The 21,492-nt window shown below is 39.9% G+C and overlaps 1 protein-coding gene across 3 annotated transcripts in view; it reads left to right on the forward strand.

Annotated features, from left to right (window-relative positions):
* The window catches only part of LOC126278245 (uncharacterized), a 230,757-nt gene that overhangs the window by 187,819 nt on the left and 21,446 nt on the right, over window positions 1-21,492 (forward strand). For all 3 annotated transcript variants that reach the window (XM_049978230.1, XM_049978232.1, XM_049978231.1), the window contains exon 16: window positions 13,229-13,387. In XM_049978230.1, the coding sequence (XP_049834187.1) occupies window positions 13,229-13,387 (159 nt within the window). The remainder of the gene's footprint in view (window positions 1-13,228; window positions 13,388-21,492) is intronic.

Consider the following 21,492-nt stretch of genomic DNA (forward strand, 5'->3'; position numbering starts at 1 on the left):
GGCTTCCGGTCAGTTTTCCTCTTGTAGAAATGCGGTGATTTCATTTCATAATTTGTAAAGACAAGGAAAAAATTTCCCACATGATAACCATCTTGCATCACAATAAAATAATAATGCTCAATGTATTTCACCCATGTCTGTAGAGAGCGCAGAAAAATAAAATCTTGATTTTAGGGCTTTCGTATTTATATCATGTACTACAGCTGCAACTTTCAGCAAAGTATTCAGACTAGAGCTCACTTCTTTGGAAGCCAGAGCTTCTTTGTTGATCATGCAATGTTTCCATACAGGTCCAGACACACTGTAGAGATTTTTGCTTCATGAGTGTTTGTATACTGTGGAATCTTCCATACATTGAATGTGCTTCATTGGTACCTGTTATGATGCAATTTTCCCATTCTGTGTTTGCCCAGTTTAGAAAATCATTGAAGATAGTGAATGATGTGATTGTTGTTGCTTTCAGTTCCATTGGTCTACAGAAAAGTAGTTTTGTACAGCTGACATACCATCACAAAATCTGACAAAGGCAATAAGCGTCTTTATTGACAATATTATGAGAAGGAAAGTTGCTACTCACTATATAGCAGAGATGCTGAGTTGCAGATAGGTACAACAAAAATTCTCTTTTTGTTTTGCATATCTGCGACTCAGCATCTCTGCTGTATGGTGAGTAGCAATTTTCCTGCTCATAATATTGTTTCAATCCATCCTGGATTTTCCATTGTTTGATTTATTGCTATCTATCGATTCATCGAGCTGAATTGAAAACAGTTTGTCGTGCACCGTCCTGAAAAGCTGAAGCTGTACATCTTCAGCTATATCATATATGGGCAACAGTACCATTTAGTAGAGGTATGGACTACTGTTGTTTGGTGGAGTTATCTCCAAACATAGTTTCTACAGTCTTGATTGCACCTGGCAAAACAGGCTTTTTACCATTGATGTGAGACTTTTTGCACCTGGCTATTTTATATGAAAAATTGTAAGAGGCAAATAAAGCACTTTCATTACAGACAAAGCTCTTTTTTCCTTAAAAAATGAATAAATAAATAATTAAAGCCTTCCAAATGGTTTTAATTTCAGTTCGATGATTATTTGGGGTTTGTTAGCGTACTCATTGTGAAGCTTTTCCAAGCGTCATTTAAGTTGATTAGGTTTCTCACTCTCTGTTTTCAAAATTTTTGAGCAGATGATGTACAGGGGTCTTTCTCCTTCATTTACTTCAGTGCTGGTAAACTGAAAATTTAAGTATTCTTGTGAATATTTTCTTGGTTTCACTTTCGAAATCATGCTCTTCCGTGCACTTTTTATGCTTCACTGTCATCTAGTGCTGACTTATGTCCATTTAAAAATGTATCCATGATTCTGTATAAAACTATTACCAAGAAGATTTAACACTGCAAACCACAGTTAACACATAATTTACAGTGTACACATTCATTATAGATTGGATAGCAATGAAAACTGGACACAGAGTGGCTGGAATTCAACATGGAGCAGCTTTTATACACATTTATGTAGTGGTTGTGAGGGTGTTCTAAAATTTCTAGGCTAATCAAAACTTCTCATTCAGCCAGGCAACATCAGATATTGGAGATGTTTAGTCTCCTTCATTTCTGGTGGCAGCAATTGTTGGTGAATGGCAGCACATGAAAAGTTAACTGACTGATTATATGTGCACCATTTGGAACACTTTGTGTCGAATACAATCTCTATCCCACAGCTACCAATGCCAGCGATCTAACTGATGTGGCGCTGTGGTCATTATCAACTCCTGGCTAGAGGAGGGTAGTTTTCAGTTTTTCCTTTTTGCTGACTCTGTGCCCATGACTGTGTAGTTTTTATTTGTTTGTATAAATAATAAAAAAAATCAATTGATCAGTCATCTTACAGTTGGAATTCTCAGGAAGATATGACATGCATGCAACAGTATAGGAGGTAATGTACAGTAGTCGATACATACGGTTTATCATCTTCAAATCTTTTGAAAGGTAACTCACACTTCACTACGTGGTCAGTAACCTCTTCTCAGGTCACAGCTTCACTTGTCAACTGACCTATGGCACTGTGTAGCTTATCATGAAATTTCACCATGGCCACAGGCATGTGCATTTGGTTGTCTGCGTGGATACGTGTGTTTTACTCTGCATGTTTCATTGGGCCACAAGTCTGCTACCTGTAAGTTAGTGGTTGCCTTTCCTTTATTTTATATATTGTTATGAGGTCAGTTAGCAATAATGTGAATAAAATATACATGGTTTTCAAGCTGTATCATGTTGAATAAAATACTCAAACTTTTTGCAGCCATCTCCCATCATCATCATCATTATCAGGAGTAAAATTACTGGCTTTTGAGGCTGGAATGGTGTTCTACTTTTAAGATGAGACAGCAACATCTGGGGCATTCTGGAGGAGGGCCAAAATGATACACATCTGGGAATGCGAGCTAGGCAGCTTTTGGCAGCTTTTGGCAGCTGTGCTGTGGGAATGAGTAATGTCAGATGGTACGAGGAGCTACTGCTACATTGGGACCTGTTACTCCCACGTCTCTGAAAGTGTCAAGCATCCACCTTTCAAACAATGGAAACTCCAGATTGGAATATCAGCATTGCAAGGAAAGATAGATTGCTACTTAGCATAAGGATGACAGGTTGCAGACAGACACTATTTGGAGCATGCAACCTATTGTACTGGTTGTCATGTCATAGAATGAAAAGAATGCTGCCAGCTTAACCTCACTGGTCATTGGTGGCTCCAGACAGTAGTGTCTATCTTGCTGTAGCTATTTTCCCTGAACATGAGAGTCAAATTCTGCAGTTCAGACTGTAGACAACAATTATCAGAATCATTGTAGTTATGTGTGGCAATGTGTCCAAGGTTGCTTTTTCTCAGCACAGTATGGTGAAAACTGTTTGCATTCAGATAGTGGCCAGTATAGGTTAGTCCCCTATACACTGAGTGACCAAACCATCAAAGTGATAAGGGTGATAAGCTTTGATATGTTAGTTGAGCAGAAGGCAGATGGCCACCTTGGTCATTTAGTGTATAGGAAACTGGCATACACCAACCAGTTTGTGACTGAAAATAGATTTCTCCATCCTGTACACAAAAAAGCTGACTCGAATGTATTGGTACACAACTAAAGTGATTTCAGGTGGCGACTGTCTACTGCAGAGTTGATAGAGAATTCGCCTCGACAGCCCCGCCATGGCATGAGTGCTGTAGCATTTGGCGCATCTGCACATTTCCTCTGTCACCACGGAAAACTGTCTGGGTGTGAGGCGGGCGAAGAAGGAAACTGCAGATGTGCCACCTTTACTTTACCCCTGCCACCTTCAGAATTCGAAAGAGAGTATTCCAGTCAACATTGTCAAAAGCTTTCTCTAATCTACAAATGCTAGAAACGTAGGTTTGCCTTTCCTTAATCTAGCTTCTAAGATAAGTCGTAGGGTCAGTATTGCCTCACGTGTTCCAATATTTCTACGGAATCCAAACTGATCTTCGCCGAGGTCGGCTTCTATTAGTTTTTCCATTTGTCTGTAAAGAATTCGCGTAAGTATTTTGCAGCCGTGACTTATTAAAGTGACAGTTCGGTAATTTTTCACATCTGTCAACACCTGCTTTCTTTGGGATTGGAATTATTATATTCTTCTTGAAGTCAGGATATTTCGCCTGTCTCATACATCTTGCTCACCAGATTTCTTTCCCCCATTACTGTAAATTGTTCCCTTATGCTCTCCCTGAAACTCTGTACAACCTCTTGTTCTTTCAGTTTATCCAGATCCCATCTCCATAAATTCCCACCTTTTTGCAGTTTCTTCAGTTTTAATCTACAGGTCGTAACCAATAGATTGTGGTCAGAGTCCACATCTGCCCCTGGAAGTGTCTTACAATTTAAAACCTGGTTCCTAAATCTTTGTCTTACGATTATATAATCTATCTGATACCTTTTAGTATCTCCAGGGTTCTTCCATGTATACAACCTTCTTTCATGATTCTTAAACCAAGTGTTAGCTTTGATTAAGTTGTGCTCTGTGCAAAATTCTACCAGGCGGCTTCCTCTTTCATTTCTCTCCCCCAATCCATATTCACCTACTACGTTTCCTTCTCTCCCTTTTCCTACTACCGAATTCCAGTCACCCATGACTATTAAATTTTCGTCACCCTTCACTATTTGAATAATTTCTTTTATTTCATCATACATTTCTTCAATTTCTTCGTCATCTGCAGAGCTAGTTGGCGTATAAACTTGTACTACTGTAGTAGGTGTGGGCTTCGTATCTATCTTGGCCACTATAATGCGTTCACTATGCTGTTTGTAGTAGCTTACCCACATTCCTATTTTCCTATTCATTATTAAACCTACTCCTACATTACCGCTATTTGATTTTGTGTTTCCTGTAGTCACCTGCCAGAAGTCTTTTTCCTCCTGCCACTGAACTTCACTAATTCCCACTATATCTAACTTTAACCTATTCATTTCCCTTTTTAATTTTTCTAACCTACCTGCCCGTGAGTGATCTGACATTCCACGCTCTGATCCGTATAACACCTGTTTTCTTTCTCCTGATAACGACATCCTCCTGAGTAGTCCCCGCCTGGAGATCCGAATGGGGGACTATTTTACCTTCAGAATATTTTACCCAAGAGGACGACATCATCATTTAATCATACAGTAAAGCTGCATGCCCTCGGGAAAAATTACGGCCGTAGTTTCCCCTTGCTTCCAGCCGTTCGCAGTACCAGCACAGCAAGGCCGTTTTGGTTATTATTACAAGGCCAGGTCAGTCAATCATCCAGACTGTTGCCCTTGCAACTACTGAAAAGGCTGCTGCCCCTCTTCAGGAACCATACGTTTGTCTGGCCTCTCAACAGATACCCCTCCGTTGTGGTTGCACCTACGGTATGGCTATCTTTATCGCTGAGGCACACAAGCCTCCCCACCAACGGCAAGGTCCATGGTTCATGGGGGGAGGATAATTATAGTAGCAGAAAAAAAATGACCTTAATTATCCCACATTAGGTTTGTCTTGAGCACTAAAAGGGGTGCACATGCTCCCAACAAAAATTTTAATTACTTACCCAGTGATATAAAACGTGTGAGAAACAGCAAAGTTAAAGTTGAAAACAAACTGAAAAGTTTCTCCTTGACATCTCCTATACTACAGAAGAATTTCTGTTTTTGTAACATGTAAAAGATGGTAATAAGAACTACTAATTCATGACTTTAAGGCACTTGTAAATGGTCGCAATGGCAGCCATATTTATATATGGATGTGTTATTTGAATATACAATAATGGATACCAGATTATTACAATAAATTGTATAATAATCCATGGAACATGAAACTGCCTAATGAATAACAAATTTTAATTACACATTTTTGTTAAATACAAACTTTACTGTAATAAATTTTATGAAATGTTTAATTTTAACATTCCTTTTTAAGATACAGAAATTTCAGTAATATATAAATTATTTTAGTTCCCTTTAATTGCAGTTTTTCTGATGCTTCAGTTTTATTCTTTAATACAGAGAATTGTCTCGCCGAAGGTTGATAATGTGCTAAATATCGACATTTTGAATATGTAACTACAGTATTTCACAATACTTTCTAGTAACTTCCATTAAAAGATACACTGTATTTTATGAAAAATTTGCATTGCATGACCGCATTTTTGTTTTCACAGATTTAAGCTATTGAAATGACTGAATTGGAACATGCATGCACAAAATTTCATTTTATAAAGAATCATAATTTTTCATAAGAAAGAAGATGATGAACTTTTACATAAAATGAGGGAAAGCCAACCACTCACCTACAGATACACAGACTACTGTTGGTACAAAGAAACACACAATAGAAAACAGTATTCACACTAGCTTTCAAGCTCTTCCTCTTTCTCTAGCAAAAGTACATGCATTCACACACACAATACGGTCACTGAAACACAAACTTGCAGCTACGGTGAGAGTGACTATTGGTTATTGAGAGCAGTTACATGTGCAGTTGGAGGTGGTAAGGAGGTAGGGAAGGACACACAAGCCAAGAATGGAGTAGCGTGATAGTGTGAACCCAGTGTTTCGACAGATGTCTCAATGCCTGCAGAACAAGATGAAAGGAGTTCAGAGGGTAGACCATGTAAGATATATAGGAGGAAGGAACAAAGGTAAGGATGAAGACCTAACCTAACCTAACCTAACCTAACCTGAAAGGAGTGAGAAAAAGGGAGAGAGATGGCAAAGATAGGGGAAGGAGGGGGGCAGGAGAGGGGAGTGGGGGGAGCCTGCCTGGGGGGGTGGGGTGGGGGGGAGGGGGGTAGTATATGAACTGGATGGGAAAGGAGTGGTCTAAACAGAAGAGAGAGAGAGAGAGAGAGAGAGAGAGAGAGAGAGAGAGAGAGAGAGCAGGATAGGTGTGGCAGTGGGTGACAAATTAACAGAGAATTATTGCTAGATGGATTGCAAGAGTGCAGGATATGCTGGAGAGGCAATTCCCATCAGTGTAATTCAAAGAAACTAGTGCTGCAAAGGTATATTTAAATGGCTCACATAGTGAAGCAGCTGTTGAAGTCATTCTGTGGTGCACAGCTTGTTCCGAAACTGGATGGTCTAGTTTGTTGTTTACTACTGTTTGGTACTGGCCATTCATGTGAGTAGACAGTTTATTTGTCATGCCCACATAAAATGCTGTGCACTAATTGTAGCGTAACTGATACATAACATGGCTGCTTTCATACATGGCCCTGCATTTTATTGAGTAGAAAATTCCTGTGACTGGAGGGGTGTAGGAGATTGCGAGTTTATGTATGGCGCAGCTCATGTACATGGGTTCACCTTAAGGGAATGATCCTTGGGGTGCAGGATTGGGGGCACTATTGAAATAGTGATGGACAAGGATATTCTGTAGGTTGGGTGAGTGGCAGAACACTACTTTGGGTGATGTGGATAGGATAGCCCTCATTTCAAGACACAATGATACATAGGAGGAGTTGTGCCACAAATTCCTCTTCTACCAAATTCTGTTCAGTACCTCTTCATTAGCTACATGATCTACCCTTATAATCTTCAAACTTCAAAATTCTTCTGTAGCACCACATTTCGAAAGCTTCTACTCTCTTCCTGCCTAAACTATTTATTGTCCACATTTCACATCCATACACTGCTACACTCGATACAAATACTTTGAGAAAATTCTTCCTGACATTTAAATCTATGCTTGATGTTAGCAAATTTCTCTTCTTCAGAAACACTTTTCATGCCATTACCAGTCTACATTTTATATCCTCCCTACTTCGAACATCATCAGTTATTTTGCTCCCCAAATAGTAAAACTCATGAACAGACATATTTATAGAGTAAACTGAGAGATGGAGATCAATATCTTGGAAAGTAGCTCATTGAGTTGAGAAGGACCAGATGAAGGGGTTTTGGGGGCAGGCGTTGAGGCTACGGAGGTAAGAAGGGTGTCTTTGTTGTGAATTCAGATCATGAAAATGTCATCAGTGAATCTGAACCGGACAAGGGTTTTTAAGTGTTGTGTGGATAGGAAGGATTCCTCCACATAGCCCATAAACAAGTTGGCACAGGATAGTGCTTTGCGAGTCTGATGGCAGTACCACAGATTTGTTTATACATTTGGTCTTTGAAAGTGAAATAATTGTGGTTCAGGATGTGGTTGTCTAAAAAGATTAGGATGGATGTCGGGACAGGTAGTGTGGGATGTTGGTGTATGAGGACAAGGCTTCTGGTTGTAAAGGGACAGGAACTGTGGAAAGGCAGTGAAGGAAGTTCTCAGGGTGTTTAATGTAGGACATGAGGCTACAGACAACAGTTCAGAGGTGTTTGTCAGTAGAGGCAGAGGTTCATTCTGTATAAGCAATGTACTGAGCTACAGTGGAACAGTCAGTAGGAAGATTTGTGGATTTGGGTTAGTGGAGTGGGGGGAGGGGGGGGGGGGGGGGCTTGCCCTGGTGTGAGAAGGGAGATGGATTCAGATGGGGATAGACTTCAGGCCTTGAAGAGCTGCTGGAGGTCATGTTGGACTTTGGCATTGGATCATGGCCATAAGATTTGTATGCAGAAGTGTCGCAAGGTTGTCAGATGCCCTCTGCCATGTAGTCACTACAGTTTATGACACTGCAATGGAGCCTTTGTCTGCGGGAAGGATAATAAGGTTTGGTGAGTCTGAAGTTAGAGTCCAGACCATACTTGCCCAGCACTTTCCCAATGTGGTCTGTAATCATACTGATGAACAGAAGGAAAAACTTCCCTTTGTGCAGCTGTCGTTCCTCATTGGTCCTGATTCTCTCACTAGGGCGAAGCGCTCTATCTATCTCCTTGTTAAAATAACCGTTCTTCTTGACTGTCAACTGTAGATGTTCAAGCACATCTTTTAAGTAAGACAGTGCACAAATGTTGTGTGCCCTATGTACAAAAGTTTTAATTACCCTTTTTTTCCAGGGGTGATGGTTGGAATCTTTATGCAGGTAATGCATGATTTTTCTATATATTCTATGGCCCAATGTCACATCCCCATGATTGATAATAGACACATCCAAGAAATTCAGCTGTTCATTATTCTCAATCTCCATAATAAATTGTATTTTTGGATTCATACTGTTGAGATGTATTAGGAAGGCATCCGATTCCTCTGCATTGTGTGTCCCTACTATGGAAGTAGCATCGATGTAGTGGTACCACCTGGCTGGTCTTTTTCTGTCAGTCTTCAATGCCTGTTGTTTAAAGTTCTCCATAAACAAATTGGCAACAGCTGGACTAAGTGGACTGCCCATAGCCACCCTGTTAATCTGTTTATAAAAAGCATTATTATATATGGAAAATAGGTCCTGGCGAGGCAGTGACTGATATCCTTGTTAGTATTGATGTTCTGTCCTTATTTACCATTATTCCATTGAATGAAGATATCTCATGTATAGCTGATATTTTTCCAGCAGATATTGTGGAGTTATTCAGACATTGTCTCACCATGACCTATTTTCAGTACAATATGCTTTTTGTGAACATATTGAGGGGGTGGCTATGGGCAATCTTCTTAGTGCAGGCGTTGCCAATTGGTTTATGGGTAACTTTGAACAATAGGCATTGCAGACTGCCAGAAAAAGACTAGCCATGTGGTACCGCTACATCGATGATACTTTTGTAGTATGGGCACACGAGACAGAGGAAGTGGATGCCTTCCTGGTACATCTCAACAGCATCAATTCAAAAATACAATTTATTTTGGAGACAGAGAATAATGAACAGCTGAATTTCTTAGATGCATTTGTTATCAGTCAAGGGGATGGGACATTGGGTCAAAGAATATATAGAAAAGTCATGCATAAAGATTCTAACTATCACCCCAGACAAAGCAGAGGCATGATTAAAAGCTTACTAGATATGGCATGCAAAATTTGTGAACCATATTACTTGAAAGATGAGCTTGAACATCTACATTTGACCTTCAAGAAGAATGGTTATTCTAACAAGGAGGTAGACAGATCTCTTCACCCTAGGGAGAGAATAAGGACTGATGAGGAACAATGGCTGCCCAAAGGGAAAGTTTTCCTTCCGTTCATCAGGACGCTTACAGATCGCATTAGGGAAGTTGTGAGTAAGTACTGTGTGGACACTACCTTCAGACCCACCAGAAATATAAAAGAATGTTTAAGATTGGTACACTGAGTATATATAAAATTCCGTGTATTTGTGGACTGGTTTATATTGGTACCACAAAAAGATGTGTTTACACCTGTCTCTTTGAACACAAGAGAAATTGCCACCTGGGATATACAGATAAATCAGTCTTGGCAAAACATCTTTACCAAGAGGGTGATCATAAAATAAAATTCTCTGAGACGAGTGCCACATTGAAAACATCCATTATCATGCGTATGTGTATAAAGAGGCTATTGAGATGTATAACCACCATAATAATTTTAACAGAAAAGAGGAAGGTGTTAAAGTATACAAAATTTGGATGTCAAAATTGATAATACAAGCGATAACCTCGTAGCCGACATCTGTGATTGGCTGTTTTGCCTCTGAAGATGTTTCCCGGAATAGAGTGGAAATGTTATGAAGAAGTTTTATACGTCAATTGTAGCCTAATAAACCTGAAGCTTTAAGTGATGTCAGTACCAACCATGAAAGCTTACATTGTATAAACTTTTGCAAGAGAAAGAGCAAGATACCAAAAGTGAGCATTAACACTACTTTCTGTTGCATGTTTCTGTGTACCACACATCAGTACGCTGAATGTGAGGGCCTGCCTTTCCATTATTTTATGTACGATTCTAGCCAGGAATTTCCATTGTTGATGATGAACTTCTGTACTTAATGATATTAAATTATTTAAAATAGTGTTAAACAATGATTAATGTATGTGTCACACAGGTACATAATCATAAATATATGTCAATGTAATAAAAATAGCAATGTATTACAAACTTCAACAGAAACATGTATCCACTACTCCTGTATAAAAAATCTTGGGCTATCACGTTACATAAAGTGGAAATTGCAAGTGCTCTCTGGTGCCACCAGTTAAGGATGCTATGTGACTTGACACAAGGGGCCAAGCCAGCAGTATACCTTCCTTACTATGATGAAAAAGATGGCTGTGAGGACCTAAAATGGATGTGTGTTCCAGGGTCAGGGATCGAGACAAGTGTTTCAGCCCAACCTGATATATGTTATGCCCAAAGATTATGTATGTCTTTGAGTGACCATTGTGTGGTGTCCTCTGTGAATTCAACAACATCTACACAGGCCAAAAGATTTGCGCTTTTGGCATGCAGGGTATGTGCACCACATAAAGCAGAGGGAGCTTGAAATTTTGACCATTGCTGAACACTGCCTAAAGAACAAACATAAAATACAATATGGAAATATGATGGTCTTGGCCCTTGCACCTCCATATTTGAGTTTCATTATAGAAGAGGAGGCTGATATTAAGTTATATGGTAACAATTTTGTTCAAAATGAGAAACGTTCATGTAGTAGGATTGGGGCACGGGGCCAACCTGGACACTGAGCTTAAATAGATGCTCGGCATTTACAGGGATGCGGGAGAAAAGGGTTCAGACATGGCACCAGCCCCACACACCATCTGATATATGCCACCCTGTAGTGGGCCAGAGCTGTCAGAAGCAGCAGCCTAATGTGTCTTCCCATGCATGCACATGTCATTTCGACCCCTCTCTGGTGGCAACACCTATAAACTGAAGCGTCAAAGAAACTGGTATAGGCATGTGTATTTGAATACAGAGATATGTAAACAGGCAAGTCCTGTATAAGACAACAATTGTCTGGTGCAGTTGTTAGATCAGTTACTGCTGCTCCAAAGGTAGGTTATGAAGATATAAGTGAGTTTTATAGTCAGTGCACGAGCGATAGAACACAGCATCTCCGATATACCGATGAAATGGTGATTTTCCCTTACAACCATTTCACAATCCAGTAAAACATCAAATCTCAAACATTGCTGCAGCCAGAAAAAGATCCTGCAAGAAGGGGATCAAGGATGACTGAAGAGAAATGTTCAATGTGACAGAAGTGCAACACTTCTGCAAATTACTGCAGGTTTCAATGCTAGGCCATCAACAAGTGTCAGCATGCGAACATTCAAGGAAACATCATTGGTATGGGCTTTTGGAACCAAATGTCCACTCGTGTACCCTTGATAACTGCATGACACAAAGCTTTACACCCCACCTGGGTCCATCAACACCGACATTGGACTATTAGAAACATGTTACCTGGTCGGATGAGTCTCATTTCAAATTTTATTGAGCTGATTGGTATGTGCGGGTATGGAGACAACCTCATGAATCCGTAGACCCTGCATGTCAGCAAGGGACTGTTCAAACTGGTGTAATGGTAATGGTGTGGGGCAGTTGCAGTTGGAGTGATATAGGACCCATGATATGTCAGCATATGACTCTGACAGGTAACATGTACATGAGGATCCTGTCTGATCACTTGCACCTATTCATGTCTATTGTGCATTTCGACAGACCAGCAGGACAATGTGACACCCCACGCATCCAGAATTGCTAGAGAGTGGGTCCAGGGACACTCTTCTGAATTTAAACACTTCTGCTGCCCACCAAACTCCCCAGACATTAATATTATTGAGCATATCTGGGATGCCATGCAATGTGCTATTCATAAGAAATATCCACTGTCTCATACTCTTATGGATTTATGGACAGCCCTGTAGGATTCGTGGTGTAATTTCCTCCAGCACTGCTTCAGACATTAGTTGAGTCCATGCCATGTCGTGTTTCGGCACTTCTGTATGCTCACAGGGGTCCTACACTATATTAGGTAGGTGTGCCAGTTTCTTTGGCTCTTCAGTATTTAAGCTGAACACTGTGCCAATTATGGCAGTTGGTAGTTTTACTCCTTATGACGATGAAGGTTACAGCTGTTGAAAATTTTATTTCACACACACACATTCATTTTAAATTTACATACAAGTCATTGTACACACACACACACACACACACACACACACACACACACACACACACACACACACACAATACATTCATTTTAAATTTAAATACAAGTCATTGTAACAGTCTGACAGTTAGGGGTCTGCTTGTGTCTGTATATGTATGTATGGATGTGTGTGTGTGTGTGTGTGTGTGTGTGTGTGTGTGTGTGTGTGTGGCGCGCGCAAGTATATACCTATCCTTTTTTCCCCCTAAGGTAAGTCTTTCCGCTCCCGGGATTGGAATGACTCCTTACTCTCTCCCTTAAAACCCACATCCTTTCGTCTTTCCCTCTCCTTCCCTCTTTCCTGAAGAAGCTACCGTTGGTTGCGAAAGCTAGAAATTTTGTGTGTGTGTGTTTGTGTGTTATTTTATTGTGCCTGTCTACTGGCGCTTTCCCGCTTGGTAAGTCTTGGAATCTTTGTATATATATATATATATATATATATATATATATATAAGCATTCTCTAGAAGAATGTCTTAGTGGAAATATATTGAGGTCGATATATATATATATATATATATATATATATATATATATATATATATATATATATATATATCGACCTCAATATATTTCCACTAAGACATTCTTCTAGAGAATGCTTCAATTGCGTTCCAAATATGTGTCAACACAGTGGAAAGCCACAAAGCGATTAAATTTACTGTAGTACTTGTATATAAGTGGAAATAGTTTAATGATACCATTACCATATGTTCCAGCTATCCCTTCCCCAACTTCTGCTGAAGCAGTGTTCCCACATGTTGTTGATATGAGCACAACTTGTGTGTCCATACAAGCTACTGTGGGGATTGCTCTGACATCTTTTGTGATTGGTATTGTACTGATGATAATCATTTGGTTCATCCATGTGAAAACTGGTGAGTGTATTTGATACCAATTAAAATATTCAGTAGAGTGGCATGCTGTTGATTACTTGAGATTGATGCACATGAAATGAAGGATTTATTAAATCTCAGTCAACAATATGTAGCTGAGAAGGTATATTAATAAATGAGAACCATCAAAATTAAAAGTTAATTATTTTGCCCAACAAAATAATGATGCATTCAATCACCTTCACAGAATTTTCCCAGAAGCAATATCTCAAAGCCATTTATGGCATTGTAATTTATGAATACCCAATTTACATTACCCCCAGAATCCAGCATTTCATTAGCATGATCTTGCTTTAAATTATGTTGTGGAGTATCTACATAGAAACAGCTCAAACATTGTATTCTTATGTAATGGTATAAATCATTGACATAATAAAAATTCTGAATGTTAGTTTCTGGAGAATTGGGCTGCTGTCAAACCAGCCTGATTTATGTTTTCTGTGATTTGATAAATTTGTTTAGTTAAATTTAAAGATGATTCACTCGAGATATCTATGACTGGTTGTTACACCCATGTTTATCAGACCTGAGAGACTGAACTAGTACTCCATACCAAAACACCTGTCTTCCAGCATATGTGGAACCATTGAATAAAAATGTGTTAGGGAAATGTGATTGTGGATACATAGTGAATTCAACAAGAGAGATATGCGAAATGTTCGAAGTCAAATACTTGTTCTTGGATAAAGTTCTCATGTGTGGCTAATTTATTAGTAGTGTAAATTATATAGAGGTTGCTAACAAAAGGCAGAAGTAGTTTTATATGCTAGAAAGTGTTTACTTATGTGATACACATCATAATTTGTGCCAGTTTTGCTCTTTGTAGTCCAGAAGTAAGTCTGTTTTGATTTCTTGCTGTTGTTTGAATGATATAGTATATAAACGTTTTAAAATTTAAGAGTTTCATTACATTTGTCAAAATTGTAGCCCTGTCTTTGTGCTGAAACAGCTAATAGTCTTCAGAGCTATATAGAATATCAGAAATGTGAAGAAACTAAAATGTTTGTTAAATATAACTATATGAATTACGATAAATTGCTACTTAGTGCATAGCAAGGATGTTGAGTGGCAGAAAGGCACATTTAAACAGTGGAAAATCTGGAATGGAATATTAGCAATATGAAATGGATGTACTGCTATTGACCACATAAATGTGGTGCTTAGAGGCTGAAGTGTACATTGAAGGGGACCCTTCCTGCCCTCACCTATTTCACACTCATTGATGACTTAGGCAATGCCAGCAAGACAATGTGATACCCCATGCATCCAGAATTGCTAGAGAGTGGGTCCAGGAACACTCTTCTGAATTTAAACACTTCCACTGCCCACCAAACTCCCCAGATGATATGTGCGTGGTCTGGACTGAGGGTGCGGGCAGCCCATTCACAGTCCCCCAAAACCTCAACACCTTCTTCCATGTTCGCCTCACCTAGTCCTCCTCAGTCCAACAAGGCACCATCCTCTTCATCAACCTCCATCTCGAGGGTGGCTTCTTCAGTACTTCCACCCACATCAAATCCTCCAACTGACAACAGTGCCCCCACTTTGACAACTGTCACCTATTCCACACTGAGGAGTTCCTTCTGTACAGCCAGGTCACCTGTGGTTGTTGCATCCATAATGGTGAGCATTCCCTTTTCAAATGTGTCAGGGAACTGACAGATTGAAATTACCTTCTGCACCTTGTCCAGAAGCGTATCTCATGTGCCTTGTCTCCCCAGTCACCACCATCCCTCACATACCCACCGGCCACCAACAAAGAAGCACCCTCCCCTCACTCTCCCACATGACGCAGTACCACCCAGGACTGGAGCAGCTCTGAATCACATTCTCTTTTAGGGTTGTGACCACCAATCATAATGACAAAATTGTGCCCAGACCTCTCACTGAGATATTCTGCCTCCCATTCAACCTATCCAATATCTTTCTCTGTCCCTATTCCACCTCTGCTTGCTACCCAATACCTTGTGGCTCAGATGCCATTGAGAGACATAAATGCAAGACCTTTGCTATGCTTCCTACGACCACCACTTACTCCAGTCCCATAACAGGCACTGCCTGCCCCACGAAAGAGGGGATCAATGGTGAAAGCGGCCACATCAGCTACCGATGTAGCTGCATGCACTGTGTGGAATTCTTCAGTGATGTGACCACTAACAAGTTGTGCATCCTCATTAATAACCGCTGGAACACCCAGTTGCTGAACGTGCTACCTGGCACAATGTGCTCGACTCTAACCGCTTCACGGCTGCATGACACTGATTCTTCCTATTGATGCTGGCTTTTCTGAATTGTGCAAGTGGCAACTTTCCCTGCAACATATCATTTGTTCCTGTAGCCCTCCTGCCCTCAGCCTTTATTAGCTTTCCTCCTGCTGCTGCCTCTCTCCTCTCCCCTGCTTTCCCTGCTCCCACTCCAGCCCTACACGTACCTTCTGTAATTGCTGTACTGCATAATCCTTCCCCCTTTCTACCCTCCTCTCAGTCACCTCACGCCATTCCCCTGTCTGATCCTGCAATTAGCAGCCCACTATCCTGTTCCCACCATTCCCCTGCACACTCCCACAGATGGCACTCGCATCTTCTTCCATCCCTCACCTGTTGTCCCTCCCCCTCCATGACCCAGGTCTATTGTGTACACCAACTACCCACCCCAGCTGAGATTGCTACTCACCACAGATGAAGTTGTAATGGGGCCTTAGCACCTGGAGATGATAATGAAAAAAATGTGTGTGTGTGTGTGTGTGTATGTGTGTGTGTGTGTGTGTGTGTGTATCTGGCAAAGGACACAGTCCTATAGCATAACCCTTTCTTGGGCTGTGGGAAGTATACTTACCACTAACTGTATTTCTTTACTGCATTCGTGGAAATGTATTATATCACCTCTGTTAACTTTTCACAAGGTTAATATTCCTTTTTGTGGACTGTTGGAAGCATATGTGCCTGCAATTTATTTGTTTTACTATGTTCGTGGGAATATGTCTTACTACCTCCGGATGTGCCCAACATCTTGTCGCAGTACACCATAACTGCTATGGTCGTTAGTTTCTGCTTACTGTGAGGCCATTACTGTTGTCATTTGTGAAGTCTGAACACAATACTTCATTTCTACCATATCTATTGTCATGACTTGTATCAGCTCATTTCTTTATTGTGTAGTAAATGAAATTTTTAGGATTGTTTCCCCAAAATAAAAACACAAAATATTGTTTTTTCCCCCCTCACTTCTGATTGCAACCCATAACAGCTTGCAAAAGGGCAGTGGGGAGTAGAATTACCTTCATAGTTTAAAAGCTCACATATGAACAATGGAAAGTGCACACTTAGCATCATAGCTTTTAATCCTAAGTCATAAAAAGAAAATTATCAAAAATTAAATGTAGTCTATTGGTCACTATTCTGATACTAGAAACTCAACTATTGTGAATTGCTACAAAAAATGCACTGCTTAATAATGGCCAGTGATCTACTTAAATGGGTCTGGCAGCTGATACGTGTTGTGTCTGCTATGTGGTGATTACCAGTCTGTCCCAAGGTGTATTGTTTTTATTCTATCCTGCATTTTCTGTTTTCAAATATTAGTTACATTATGGTAGGCTCTATTTGACCTAAAATAGACAATATTCTTGTCACTGTTGTAGTGTTGTGGTCTCCAGTCCAAAGACTGGTCGCACAATTCTCCATGCTAGTGTATCCTGTGTAAAATTCTTCACCTCTGCAGGAATGCTGGGACCAGACATCACTTAAAACCTACTTCCTGAAGTCAAGGCCGCTTCTCCCTGCAGACAGTACTCCAGCCTTGGTCTCCCTGCACAGTTTTTACCCAACCCCCACATACCTCACTACATTACAGAATTAACAGTTCTGTGATGCCACAGGATCCCTTGTTTTAGTCAAGTTGGGTCATTAAACTCTTGTCTAAAATAAATGATAATTAATTGAAACCCTCAGCTGCTGACAGGTGTTATTGATGTACCTCGATGGGGACAGCTGAAAATGTGTGCCCCAATCGGGACTCGAACCCGGGATCTCCAGCTTACATGGCAGACACACTATCCATCTTAGCCACCAAGGACAAAGATGAGTAGCGCCACTGCAGGGACTTATCCCTTGCATGCTCTCTGTGAGGATCACAATCTACATACATAATGTACATAATAGATATTTGCCCACTCACTCATTACTTGCGCACACTAAGGTGATGATTCCCATAAGAGCTCGGGCAACCTGTGCACATTTGCACAGACGAAGGTCAATGGCTGGGTAGCCTTTAATTATTTATATGAAAATAGTAACTGTTCTCGAAAGAACAGATACCATTGATGACTGTGCATCTTCTCAAGAATAAATGATAATTAATTGAAACCCTCAGCTGCCGACACGTGTTGTTGATATGCTTCGATGGGGACAGCTGAAAATGTGTGCCCTGACCGGGACATACATTTTCAGCTGTCCCCATTGAAGTATATCAACGACACCTGTCGGAGCTGAGGATTTCAATTAATTATCATTTATTCTAGAGAAGCTGCAAGGTCATAAATGGTATCTATTCTTTAGAGAACAGTTACTATCTTCATATATAAATTCTTTTCTCCCAGTTCAATGCTGTATCTCTTCATTAGTTATCTGGTCTAAAAGTCTAATCTTCAGTGTTCTTCTGTAATACCACATTTCAAAATCTTCTTTCCTCCCTTGTCTGTATTGTTTATTATCCAGCTTCTGTTTTCATATAGAGCTACACTTCAGACAAAATATGTTTCAGAAATGACTTTCTAATGATTAAATTTGTATTCAGTGTTAACAGACTTCTTTCTCACAGTAGAACTTTTCATACTATTACCAGTCTGCACTTAAATCCTCTTTACTTCAGTCTTTTTTCAGTTGTTTTGCTGCTCAAATAGCAGAACTTATCTACATTAGTTTTAGTGTGTCATTGCCTAATCTAATTCGCAAAGCATCACTTAATTTAATTTAATTATCCTCCATTCTGCCTAGTGTTCTGATTTCTCTGTTATAATTGGAGTCTGACTTCTGTACAAGTTGCAGAGTACCTTTTAATCTCTGTATTTTATTGTCAAATAGTTTATATTAACCTGAAATTTTAAAGTATGTACTTTGATATATACCCACAATTGGCCAGACTGATTAGTAATTGAGATTATTGTTGTCTTTATAATACATTCTGCCTTGGCCAACATTTTCTCAATTATTGAAAACAGACCAAAGATAACATAATGTGGTCAAAATTACCATGTCATCCAAATGAAAAACTCAGTAACTCAACTCTATAAAGCACTGAAGTGCTATAGCACCCACAAAGAATTTTTTGTGCTGAGGAGCCAGGATCTTCTGATGTGTAATTTGGGACTATTTCATTCCCAGTAAAACTGCATGTTTTGTAGAGGTTCCGTTTGAAACAGCCACTCACACTACAGTTAACTTATGTTTATGTATGTATCTTTACAATGTTAAACCTTTGTTAGCTATTTTATTAAGGAAAAAGGAATCAATGTAGAGAAAGAAACACATCATTAGGATGGTAATATCTGCCATGTCACTCATGTTAGTAGGTCTGAAGATCTTCTGTTCTATTCACTTTAGGTGTTGCACATCAGTATATGTCAATGAACATAGACAGATCAAAGATGTAAACACTTTGTGAGTTATTCCAAGCAGCTGCTTATGTCAGTGATAACGTTCACAGCCATAGGAGATGGGCAAGGAAAAGGCATCATAAGTCATTTTAAGAGTACAAACATACACAAACTTGAAGTCCACTGTAAGTTTTTCAATGTGATGCGTGGACATAACTCTCTGAAAAGTAGAAAAATAACTCCAAAATCATCAAGCAGACTATATGGGCTTTGTTCTAAATTTTTTTCTTTGTAAAAATGTTATTGTTTCTCCAAAGACTGTAAAGAAATGGATATACCTAGCTTTTTTTAAAACTATGGAAAATCCAGATTGGTATAATGACAGTATTATGGAAAGGATAGATTGCTACACACCTTATAGTGAAGATGATGGGTTGCAGATATGCATAACAAAAAGTCTATTAAACACACAACCCTTCAGCCAGAAGGCCCTCTTCTGAAATAGGCAACATGCACACACACATTCACCTAAACAGCTCACACAGACATGACCACTGTCTCTGCCGAGACCAGCCTGGCCTCGGCAGCCAAAGATATGAGTATATAGGCAGATCGTTGCCAATTGTGATGGAGGATGCAGTGGTCAGCTGAAACGAAGAGTATAGCCGATGAGTGACAGGGCCAGAGAACTATATCAAACCAACCTTAGAGTTCTAGTGTGAAAGACACCAGCAACATTAGAGTGTGTGTGTGTGTGTGTGTGTGTGTGTGTGTGTGTGTGTGTGTGTGTGTGTGTGTGTTTGAGGTTTACGGGCACTAAACAGCGTGGTCATCAGCGCCCAAACGCATAGAAACAGGAACACAAGCGGTGAAGGGACGAAGACGGACGCCGAACAAGGAGAACGGCTAAAAGACACAGGCCTGACGCAGTTCCAAATGCGCACATACAGAGGCAAAACAAGAGGAGAAGAAACACACTAAAAAAGGAAAGGAAACACAAGGAAAAGAGAACAGATACCGAAGGGAAACAAGGAGGTAGAACTGACATGGTTAAATAATGGAACATTTCAGTGTTCCATCCATTTGAAGCTAACAGTGCTCCTCCAAAGAGGCCAGGAGATGCCTGTGTACATCAAAGGAACTCTGCATTCCTTAATCCTACATTTATTACCAAATGTTCAGAATACAGCACAACAATTGAGTGGAAGTCTTTAACAGCATTTATTTATTTATTATTAAAAACGGACTGAAAACCCATGCAGTCAAGGTCACACATGAAGTCTTCTGTATTTGGATTGATTGTTAGTTTCAGTTAACAATCTAGCTGTCTTCAGATCTATGATATAAAAAAGATTTTTTTCTCAAGTTAGCAACATGCAGAACTGCATATAATATTGTAGCAGGGACCAATAATATATTCATGACTTAAATACAAAATACATACCATAAAACATCCTTGATTAGTGCTGGTGCTGTTACATCTTCACACATCATTAAAATCTGTCTTAAAAGACAGCATCCATACCGGACATAATTGAAAACAGCTTTTCATCATTTGTGGCCAGTGTAGTTGCCTTTTATATGTTATAAGCTTATTACAGATTTCAACTATTGTATCCCCCTTTATTTTTGCTGTTTCAATTAGTTATTGAAAACTAGTGTATGCCGACATTAGCGACATCTGGTGAACTTACAACACAAACATCTTGTGGCTGCTGTACGGCAGCTTCTTTTGAACAGTAGTACTACTGACAACATGACTCGTGCATGTGGTGTTATTTATATGTGTTTGACAATGCTGGTGCTGATTCCGTATTTAACATTTCACGATGCCACTATGTCTGCAGTACATTAGGACTTTGTTTTTATGAAACAGGTATGCCTCTTCATATTTAAAGCACACAAATGTAAATTTTGTCAGTACTACTTTTCATTATGGTCTATGTATCGCACTTAAGCTATATACAGTTTGAGAGTGTATTTATGTTTTTCCCATTTGCTGCAGATCTGATGATGGTCATTAAAGACCGAAACCGGTAATCTGTTAACAGACAGTGTGTGACCATAGACGTAAATTAAAGGCAACTTATTACGTATACAGGTCACTGTTTTTTTGCAACGATGTCACAGCTTGTGAAAGGATAGTAAAGTGCTGCTTTTGGGAGCATACAGGAATGTGGTGGTGGCAGTGTAGTGCAGTTAGGTGCAGTCGGGAGGGTCAGCAGGGCAGGGGGGAGGTGAGAAGTAGAGGAGGGGAAGAAAGAGAGGAGAGTGAGGGAGGGGAGAGAGAGAGAGAGAGAGAGAGAGAGAGAGAGAGAGAGAGAGAGAGAGAGAGAGACTAGTGGGTACATATTTGGTATAGAGGGCTGTATAGTGCTGCAGTGAGAGCAGGAATGGGTTGTTGGTGGAAGAATAGATGCTAACGAAGGTTGAGACCAGGGGGCTTATGGGGATGTAGGATATATTGCAGAGAGAGTCTCCACCTACACAGTCC

This window comes from Schistocerca gregaria, chromosome 6, assembly GCF_023897955.1.
Source record: "Schistocerca gregaria isolate iqSchGreg1 chromosome 6, iqSchGreg1.2, whole genome shotgun sequence".
NCBI lineage: Eukaryota > Metazoa > Arthropoda > Insecta > Orthoptera > Acrididae > Schistocerca > Schistocerca gregaria.